The 11,535-nt window shown below is 36.8% G+C and overlaps 1 protein-coding gene across 1 annotated transcript in view; it reads right to left on the bottom strand.

The window, feature by feature from the left end:
• Window positions 1-6,160, bottom strand: part of LOC141328647 (uncharacterized) — a 121,846-nt gene extending 115,686 nt beyond the window's left edge. The window contains exons 1-3 of the mRNA XM_073835409.1: window positions 5,896-6,160; window positions 3,136-3,210; window positions 2,045-2,818 (exon numbers count right to left, since the gene is read on the bottom strand). Of these exons, the coding sequence (XP_073691510.1) occupies window positions 2,045-2,818; window positions 3,136-3,169 (808 nt within the window). The 5' untranslated portion in view covers window positions 3,170-3,210; window positions 5,896-6,160. The remainder of the gene's footprint in view (window positions 1-2,044; window positions 2,819-3,135; window positions 3,211-5,895) is intronic.
• Between the last annotated feature and the right edge of the window lie 5,375 nt (window positions 6,161-11,535).

Raw genomic sequence — 11,535 nt, 5'->3', positions numbered from 1 at the left:
AGCACTTTACATTTTAGTCTTAAAAAATATTAGGAAAAGGCATGAGCGAAAAGTATCAATTATTATATTAATTTAATCAATTATTATCAATCAGTTATTTTATTAAATAACACACAAATATAGTGTTTTCACGGTTCAGATTTGTATAATTAATTATATTTAACAGACGGGCTTATTTAATTTGAACATGCAAATTCGTTCTTTGCCAGCAAGTTTCACTTTTGGAACGGCAGAAATATAGCGGTTTCCAAACATATGAGTATTCCCTCGAACTTGGTAAAACAAAAGATCATCGGTTTACCATCTTGACTTGAAAATACTGTTTTCATTGTCAGTTTTTCCATTTATTATTTGCTAATGTTAGTGTTTACGTAAGAATACATGTCCTACTAAACTAATTATTACGGTGAGCGACTGAAAACTAGCGAGCTCTCCTGCTGGGAGATAGTACTAATATCGAAAACTGAAAGCTTTAAGCGGTTACTTACTTTTCAAATGTGTTAAAATTGATCATTGGAGTCTAATATGATCCGCACACAGTTGCCCATCGCTGCTCTATATGACTCTTAGACACAGTATCTGAACTGAATAACTCAAGACAGCAAGATTTAAGCGCATTAAAAAAAAAAGAAAAAAAAAAAAAAAAAAAAAAAAAACACCTATTGTAAAAAGTTTAATGTAAAAATTGTAAAATGTTTAATGTAACAATTAGATTAATCAATTTCCATGTTTCTGTAATAACTATTCAGGGATTTAATACAGTATAATGATATCAAAGTGCAAACATCATTAAAAAGCTGCATGCAAATATCCATAATATCCATTGACTGTTGCTGTAATCTGCCCTTTTATTTGTAGAGAGCATTTTATTATAATATCGTGTCACTATTTCCACTTGGTGCTGCGAGTTCTTCCTCCCTGCAAAAAAGTTCAACACCAAGGCATTTACTGAGCTCCAATGATTGCGATTGCTCCAGATTAATGTGATTCATCAGACTGTCAAGTCAACTTTATTTCTTTAGCACTTTATACAATACTGATTGTGTCCAAACTGATTTATGAAACCCATAAAAAATGCACTATCATTTACATCCTGAAACAAAATTTCATACAAGAGTAAACCTTTTTTGACATTGCTCTTTGGGGAGGAACTCCATCTTTGAGTTGATCTGAATCTCAGTTGAATCTGCTGGTTTTGAAGATGAAGATCAAATTTATTCACTGTGGAAACTTTATATAATGTTTCTTTGTCATTTCGTTTGTAATGACTGGTTAGGACAGATTTATCCACACTTTCATCAACCCTATGAACCCTGATGAAAATTATATAAATGAGGTACATTGATCTTCCAATTATTATTATTATTATTATTATTATTATTATTATTATTATTATTATTATTATAAACATGATAGGCACAATCCAATGTTTCTATAGGGGTACTATTACAAACATTTGATCAACTACACAGTTATCAAACATAATGGTACTGAACAAAAATTCCCCATTACAACAAAACTAAATCTGCATGAAATGTTATAACCTTTTTAATGTTATAAGCCTCTTTAACGAAGAATAAACACCAACCTGTTTGCTCTTCAGTATCCTCAGTGTGTTTCATTCTGCTGGGTTTGTGGAAAGTTATTCACTGAATATGAATTTATGTGTTGAAAAAGCAAATTTGCCCAATTAACAACAAATCGGTTAGGCTTTTATTATTTTAAACTAAAGCCCTATTCAGACATTAATTGTTTCTCATGGGGGTGTCAGGGATTTTCACAATTTACAGGGGGTAGACGCTGATTTAAAAGAAACTTCATCTTTAAGTTGATCTGAATTTCACAGTTGAATCTGCTAGTTTTGAAGATGAGCTTCTTACTGTGAAAACTTCACAATGCTTCTTTGTCTTGTCATTTGCAAGGTCTTGTTAAAACAGACCTATCCAGATTATAGTTTATTGCACATTTGGTGTGGAGGGATCATCAGATCTGAAAGTACTGGATCTGAAGATGATCTACTTGCTGTGAATGTGTTTTGTATGACTGCGTAGAGAAGATGATTGAATAAAACACTTCCCACATTCAGTGCAGTGATACGGTTTCTCTCCAGTGTGGATCCTCTCATGTATTTTCAGAGTTGATGACTGATTAAATCTCATGTCGCAGTGTGAACACTTATAAGGTTTCTCTCCAGTGTGGATCCTCTCATGATTTTTCAGATTCCCTAAAAAACTGAATCTCTTGTCGCAGTGTGAACACTCATAAGGTTTTTCTCCAGTGTGGATCATCTGGTGCTCTTTTAAATGGTTTGCTCTAGTAAAAGTCTTTTCACACTCAAAGCACATGTAGTCTCTCACACCAGTGTGTATTTTCTGATGTGCTTTCAAATTTTTTAGACATGAAAAACTCTTTCCACACAAATCACATGAATGTGGCTTCTCCTTTATATGAACTCTCAGGTGCATCTTCAGGTTTGAAGCTCTCAGAAACATTTTGCAGCATTGATCACATGAGAACAGCTTCTCTCCGGTGTGGATGCTCATGTGATACTTAAGGCTTGATGAATCAGTGAAACTCTTCCCACATTGATCACATGTAAACGGTTTCTCTCCAGTGTGAACTCTCATGTGACGCTCAAGGCAATGTTTGTATGAGAAACCCTTTCCACACTGAGTGCAGGTGAAAGACTTCTTGGCTCCTATTGTCTTTAAATCTTTGTGTCTTTGAGAGCAACTCAAAGGTTTTTCTTCAGTTTTGACATGGTTTTTCTCCTCAACTTCGCTCAATTCTTGATTCTCCTTATTTTCTTCAAACAGCTCTGAAATAAAAGTAGAAATAATTGATTTTCAGTAACCTGTGGAAAGCAGACAATTGCTATACCCCAATTTTTTGGTAATTTTGAAGCATTTTTGTAGATTATATGTCCTTGAGACTCTTTCTATGAATGATGCACATTGATCTTCCAATTATTAATATTTTTAAAACATTATAGGCACAACTCCAATGTTTCTATTGGGAGAACTATTAAATGTTTCCTCATAATGTTATTGAAACACTATTACAACAAATTTAAATCTACTTAAGGCTTTATAACCTTCAGGCTCATTAATGAAGAATAAAAGAATAAACACCAACCTGTTTGCTCTTCAGTATCCTCAGTGTGTTTCATTCTGCAGGGTTTGTGGAAGGAGCTTCACTGAACATGAATTTCTGTGAGGAAAAAGCAGATTTGCCAAAAATATCAATAACACAGTTATTTATTTATTAATTATGTGTATATGTCTAAAAATACAAAAAACAAAATAATATAAATTCTTCCAAATAATAATAACAGTAACCGTTTGCTGTTTACATCACCTTGTTCACTAGCATTGTAAACAACATTGTGAGCTGATTTGTGCAGCACACAGCCTTAGTGCAAACACATACACACACTCTCTCTCTCTCTCTCTCTCACACACACACACACACACACACACACACACACACACACACACACACACACACACACACACACACACTCACACTCACACACACACTCACACACACACACACACACACACACACACACACACACACACACACACACACACACACACACACAGTAGCACTGTCCTTCAATGCAAATACTTCACTGGACCAGGTCTAGACTTGAGTGAGGGAGGTAGATATAAAAATTAGAGGACACCAGAAGTTGGAATGAAAAATAACACTTTACTGTGACAATAAATAAATAAATAAATAACATAACCAAACAAAAATAAAAAATAAAAGCATAAAAACTGAAATGTGATGGCACCCAACATAATAAGATAAGTAACACTCTAAAGCACATCATATATCATATAAAAAACGTTTGATTTCCTAATTATCTAGAGCAATAAAGTAATTAAATGATTTTATGCTATAGTTTTATATACCACAAAGCCAAGTTTAATATTTCCAGTCTACCGTATAAATCGTTTCATATTTATATATATTTAAAATGTCCCATGTGGCACAAAATGACCTATAGGAGCATCTGATTTAATTTTAAACATATAAAGAGCGGTAATTACAGTTAGTTTAGGGTTTGTTATTAATAGTGTTAGGTTCGAGTCCACCTAAGTCGAGTTCAAGTCAAGTCAAGTCTGAGTCCAAATGGGTCAAGTCCGAGTCGAGTCCGAGTCCAACTAAACACTACTGTTTGTCAGTATCTTAACCTTGTTTTAACCTTTACAACTAGAATAAGGCAATGCCAATTTAAATCTAACAAAAGCAAACCTCTATTGCATATTGCCATTTTGATTTTTGATCACACCATCTCATAATTAGTGTCCTGCGCAGCACACTTAAAGTCATGTAACAGAAGTTATAGCTTATGTATTGTGACATATTTCAGAGTGAAATAGCTTTTAGAATGTGAAAAATTATAAGGCAGGACAGAACTTGACTTTATTTGTTGTTATTTAGTAAATGTATAAATTCAATGGGGTGGGTATAGGAAGCTTAGTGAATGAGAGTTGAGGAGCAGAGAATGCACCTTGTATCTCTGTGGCTGTGTTTTGGGTTTTTATGATGAATGGTTAGACCTTAGATAAGGTAGATGGCATTTAATTTTTTTTTTTCTTGGATGAAAATGAGGCTGTGAGGGTTAATTACAGTTTTTAAGTAGCTGTCTATGGAAGTCATGGAATAAAAGAGTAAAAAAGGTATATTTGAGTTTATATTTAAAAATTTCACGATTCCGAGATTATATCTCACAATTCTGATAAGAAAAGTCATTATCCCTTTTCCCTTTTCAACTCAAAATTAATGAGTTTATATCCCACACTTCTGACATTTTTCCCTCATAACTGACAAACTCACTACTGTTGAGGTAAATTGAGTTATAAAGTCCGAAATACAGCATATAAGCGACATATGAAAAAAAATCTGAATTGTGAGATAAAATAGGTAAATGTAATATGATACAGTCTGCTGCAGTATGTTTACGCTGCTGTCGCTTTAAGACTGGACGCACAGATCATATATTTTGACATATCTGTATTTCTCCCAACTGTTCAAATTCACTCAAGACAAAACCGCTGCATTGCATGATTACTGTCCAAGATGGTGCATTTTGACATTATTTTTCGTGTAAGCATGTAGCAAATAACATGCAAAAGAATGCTTAATTCAGCATTCACATGCTGACTGAGAGGCGCTTTCGGTGAGCCCGCTTTAGGTGTGTGTATGCAAAGAAACCAGCTGGCTTTCAAGTAATGGCAATACTTTTAAACACATGTGAATACTGAATGTCACTTTATAATGCAATAATGCATTGAGTCAGTAAAACTTTCGAGTCAAGTCCGAGTCAAAATGCATCAGAGTCCGTGACAAGTCCGAGTCCTCTAAAAATTGTACTCGAGACCCGACTCGAGTCCGAGTACAAGTCCTAGTAGTACCCCAGTTATTTATCAGATGTTCTTTTCATTGCCCTTTGTTATATAGAGTCGATAGTCTAACAAAGATATCAATATTACAGTTAGTTTTGACAATATGCAGCTTCACATCGGGTGGTTCTTTGCCTTGGCGTCGTGCGTTTAAAGGCATTTAAGGCACAGAAATGATCACTTGACTATCTCTTACAAATGATGTAGTTTACATTCTGTAAGTCAGTCTGGCCATTAGCATTCATTCCCACTAAACTCCAAATAACGAAACTGTTATTGAACACACAAAAACACAGCATGGCTCAAAATTGAATGAACTTGGCATGTTGTCTCCACATGCTGTTTGCGTTATGTTCTTAGTGTTTGTTTACCTCAGCAAACACACAAACAGCCCTGTACTCGATGAAAAAACACAGAAATGAGCTCGTTTAAAATGTGTTTCATGTTTATGTCTGTTTGTGAAATACCATGAATTGCTCACCTCTCCTCAGAAAACTCGACCGCTGCGTCCGAAAGCTTTGATGAGTCTCTTGATCCCTCTTCAGACAAAGACTTTACAGACAGGGTTTGTTCACTCTTCCTCTCCAGAGTGATTTCAGACAGACCTCTGAGTTTAATAATCCACAACAAGAGAGCTTTGCGAATACTTGAATACCACAAAACGCAATTCTCGCTAGAATCAACATTAAGGGTGAAAAAAAGCTAGCCAAAAACCAACATTTACACACAAGCTGCCAAACCGTTTGTTTCTTAGCTCAGCTTTCAGGAAATCGAGGACTGCAGTCGCTGAGCTCAAGTAGAGTCCTTACGGAACATAAAGGGGGCGTTTCTCAATTGTTGGGCGGGATAGTTTTTAACCATCCAATCAGGAAAGCCCTAAGAAGAGGCCATGTTATTACTTTCTTTTTTTTTACTTTCTGGATTTCCCAGCTATTTTGTTATGTCTAGATTACGAGAAAACTATTTATGTTGAGATCAGGAGAAATCAGGAGGGAGGGGAACAATGCTGCATGCTTTTAGATCTTTAGCAAAACAGAGAACCCATGCATTTTTTAAGTGCACAGACTTACACACATCGAAAGTCGCCTTGAAGTCATGCATCTTCGAAAGTGGAGCTAATTAAAATTAAATTAGATTAGAATTCGTTTAGATATGATTTAACACTATCTGCTTTTTAGTTATTTTAGGGATTTTTCTGTGGTGTGCCTTCCATCATCTATTTGATCACTATAAACTGATAGACAGTGATTACTCTCGTTCTTTTGTCTCTATACATTAAGAGACATTAGTGTAGATGGGCAAAGATAATCCCTTGATTTTGTAAATGTGGCCAATTACATTTGCATCAAGCATCCAGTTTGCACTTGTCTATAATTTAAATGAATAGCTTGCATTTATAAAATGAGTTCGCAATAGCAGAAATAGGCCTTTTTAATTAAAGGTCTATGTTTAATTAATTTGTCAATAAAATGATCAAGTGAAAAAAAAATGTTTAATAAACTATACAGTCAGACTATTATACAATAACATGAATTTCAGCTTTAATTAATAGAACTTTACATTTAATTTTACAGTCAGGTGGACAATTATACATTTACATGAACTTCAGCCTTAATTTTAATAGAACTTTACATTAAATATTACTGTGAGGTAGAGCTGCATGATTCTGAATAAAATGAGAATCTCAAATTTTTTTATTATTATTTTTTTTTTGCTTAGAAATAAAGATCATGATTCTCTCTTTAAAGCAGGGCCGTGCAGAGACCTTTAAAGGGGCAGATGCTCAAAGTATAAAAAGGGCATCTGAAACAAGGCATTAAAGAGCTCCTAGGGTCCATCACTTCATTGTAGGCATCCAGTTACTTATGTAACAAGTAACAATGTCATTAATAAGACAAATTATGCATTATTTGAAGTTTAAATTGCGTTTCAGGACTCAAACAACACAATCAGTAATATTTTTTTCACTTTGTATTGTATTGTAAGATTGTAGACAACAGGCTTTACTGCAGAGTATAGAAATAAAACAAACATATTAAGGAAGGAATTTTATTTCACTATTTAAAATATTTTAAAAATCAATTTAAGGCAAATTGTGACCCTTTTTAAGAGGCGCAGAAGTAAAATGAAGAGTATGAGTAGGATTTGACAATGTACGGTAGAATATTAAGGCATAAAATGGCATGATTTATAATTCAGATACAGCTTCACACAAAACAAAACAAAATATCTTATACAATGGAATTTCAGCCTTTATACCATTAAAAATGATAAATCGAGTTTATCATTTATTATATTTATTTAAAACATAAATATTACTGTCTTATTTGTTTAGATTTTTAAAAGGCACATCAACTTCTTTCACATTTTCAACTCTGTGTTTGCTGCATAACAATGTAGGTCGGTAATCGCAATAATTTGACCATAAAGAGCTGAAAAAATGTGAAAAAGGAAAAGTCATTCTCTGTCACAAGGGGGCGCTTTAAGAGCGCTGAAATACCCCTTAACGCCTATTGTCATAAATATGCGACAAACCGTTTGACTCAATCAACCAGCCGAGATAGCGTCTACATTCCCCCAATGCCGGTTAGTGAATATTCGCTACAGACCTAGGAACCTTGGACAAGCACTTGTTTCTAGTGGGACCGCAAAGTGACGGACTTATTTCTTGTTTACGCACGAGGATTACCCCGGTTGCGAAGTTATGGAAATGAGTCAGGAAAGTTTGATCCTTATGGCCTACTGTCGCTGATATGCTACAAACCTAATTATTACAATAACTTCAAAAATACTTGTCACACGTATTTCACTTCATTATGTCGAGTGTATAAGCACACAATAAGCAGGTAAATATTTGTATCTTAGCACAACTTACCTTATATAAATAAAGAAGTTAAAAAAGGGTGAAAAAATAAAACATAGTTTTTTGTCATTATGCCTGTTGTCGCAAATTTGCAACATACCAAAATTTCTATCTATTTGTTGTGCAAAAGTGAAATTGATAATCTCAACATTTTTTACCATCTACTTAAAGGCAAACACACACATAAAACATTTATTTATATCCAGCTATATAAATTCAGGCGTTAAGGGGTTAAGGTTTCCTTAGTAACGGCTGTATACAAATCAGCATTAACGCTGTTTATCAGGCAATAAATGAAAATGACAACGACATGTTTCTGAGGACAGTGGGTTCCCTTCAGATACATTCATATAAAGACATCAGTGCCGCGTTTTGACTTTGAAACCTACAGCATGCAGATTTATTCAATGACATCATTGCCTTTTGAAGTTTTATCCAGCCCTATCGCGATTCTCGTATTTCCGTCCCCAAATGTACGACCTCCTAAATTACAATTAACTATTTTCTTATATTATTTAACATATTTCAAACTTGTTTTGGCCTTAAATTTGATACAACTAAATTAAGGAGTTTTCAGGACCTGCAGGTGCCCTCTGACAGAAGGGCACTTTGGGCATCTGCACGTGCCTGCTTTAAAGTTGTTTATTTTTCCTACAGTCAGGTAGACTATTACACATTAAAATTAAATGTAATGAAAATAATAAAATAATGTAACATGTTTGCGTGAGTTTTTTTTTAACCCGTCTTTTTCAACAGTGGTCACGGAGAAACGATTGCGTCTGTTATTTCTTTGTGTCTCAGGGAGGGTGTTGCATTGAAAAATGTTGCTCTAACTGACGTTTGCTTTGTCTGGCTGCAAGTACCTTCTACAGAATTAGTAACAAAAAATAAAAATGACACAGTTCTTTCTTAGTCGTGTAGATAAAAAATGCAGGCATGATCAAAGTAGGCTACTCTTTCAAAATTCAAAGTGCAAATAGAGACTGAAATTTTCAAGCATCGTACTTCGGAGCCCCTTAAGTCACCTGTAGAAGAAAAATAATTAATCCGTGGGGACGGTTTTGCAATTTGTTCACTCAGTTTATACACCTTAAACACAATTTCTTAAACTGGTGCCCACGAATTAACAAACCGTGCCCACAAATTTCCAATCTGTGCACTCAGATTTTGTAAACTGTACCCACAAATTCATAATCCGTGCGCACACTTTTGAAATCTGTTTCCACCGTTTTTAAACCTTACTCATGGATTTGTGGCCCCGCCCCCAAATTCAACCAGGCCACCTGTTTAGGTGCGGGATGCATTGTATTGCATTTATTAAACTTTATTTTCTTATAGTAGGCTATATGAGACTACGCAACACTGACAAAACAGAGTTTTTGGCTTTATTTTATATTAATCACCAATAGATTAACTGCTAAAACACCACACATGTGTTTTATCCCATTGGTCATTAATGTGAAATAAACGCTAAAAAGAAGACTGTTTTGTAAATGTTCATGGTTATGTTGTCATTACTTTACTCTCAACGTAAATCCAATCTAATATAACATATTTAATAATTACATTAACACTGAAGCATGCATCTAAATCTGGGTGAAAAGCTTATCCTAAAATCGCCAAAATGAGTCTACATGTTAAGAATGAATAGTACACAAACACATTTGTGCACTCATTTATTTAGACTATAAATTATAATAATAATAATTACAATTTTAAGTAGTATGACATAAACAGCTTTACTGTTTCAGCTATTAAATTAGTTCAGTTTTGTATAAAATGATTGCGTGTGTCATGTATCTGGTCTATCCTGTCTTCATGTGCTCTTGCACCACACTTCATGGACTTCATTCCCCACAAGCCGCTGCTCTAATCACTGCATTCACGTGCTCTCACTTTACTGATTACTGCTCACTGCTGCACCTCATCACACTGTCTGCATTTAAGCCACTCACACACACAGCCACCTTGCGAAGTCTTACCGTTCCCTATGGTCGTAATTCCGAGCGTTTTCCCTTGTGTTGGTTTCTCTGTGTATGACTCTGGACTGTGTACCCCGTTGACGATTCCTGCTGCCTGCCATTGCGACCATTGCCTGTGTATCGAACTGTTTCCTGGATTTCCTACGTTGTTCCTGTTTTCCTGGTGATTATTCCTGCCTGTTGACTATTCTCAATAAATGCTGCAAATGGATCCGCACGTCTCTGACTCTCCTTGTGACAGAAGACTTCGCCATTACAAGGATCCAGCAGAAAGTTTGTCCAACCCCGTAAGTTTCCTCTGCTCCATTTTTCAAGATGGCCGGCCTATCGAATGTTATGTTGAGGAATTTATTACGTACAGTCACCTGGCACCCTGTGACGAATTTATGTTAAAGGAATGTTTTTGGAATGGGTTGGACACTGACATCAGTTTATGCTTACCCGATGAGGACCCTAGTTGGACACTCGCACAATTTATTGACTTTGTTTTATTATATTGTGGATCTCCGTTCACTGTGGGAGTACTTGAAGGGTCACAACAAAAGATGTCTGCCAGCCCAAAGCCACAGCACAATATTTCTGTTAACCCTGAGCCACAGCACAAGATGTCTGCTAGTCCTGAGCCACAGCACAAGATGTCTGCTAGCCCAGAACCACAGCACCCACACTTTACCACGGTTTGGCAAAGATTAATGTCTAGCGTGGAGGTCCCACCGCTGCTGTCGGCTCGAGCAGCTGGTCTCCCAACCAGCCTTCCAGAGTCTCCGCTGGTTCCGCCCAGCCTTCCAGATCCTCCGCTGGTTCCGCCCAGCCTTCCAGAGCCTCCGCTGGTTCCATCCAGTCGTCCTGAGATTCTTGTCTGCCCAGTTCTGGTCACGGAGGCCATGCTTGGAATGTGTGGGTTCCCACCCACCCACCCTCCCTGCTGCTCCAGTCCCGCCACCTCTATCTCCTGACAGTCCCTCTGCTCACCCACATCCCACCTTTGATGCAGAGGACTTGCCGTGGGACTGCCAGTCTCCATCGGTGTCCAGACTGAAGGATCCCTCACCATCACCTCCAGTCTCAGAGTCCTGGACTCCACCTCGGCCCTCCGACCCTGCGGCTCCACCCCGGCTCTGTGCTCCCTCGTCTCCGTTGTCGGCCGTCGGCCCACCAGCTCCTCCGGGCTCCATCGTCTCTCTGGCTCCGCCCCGGTCAATCGTCGCCCCACCTTCGCCTATGGACTCTACTCCTCCGGCTGCGCCTCGTCACTCCGTCCTGCCGGCTCTGTGGA

This window comes from Garra rufa, chromosome 1 (assembly GCF_049309525.1).
Source record: "Garra rufa chromosome 1, GarRuf1.0, whole genome shotgun sequence".
Lineage (NCBI taxonomy): Eukaryota > Metazoa > Chordata > Actinopteri > Cypriniformes > Cyprinidae > Garra > Garra rufa.
Note: the sequence above shows the minus strand (reverse complement) of the source record. Positions and strands in the feature narration are given on the sequence as shown.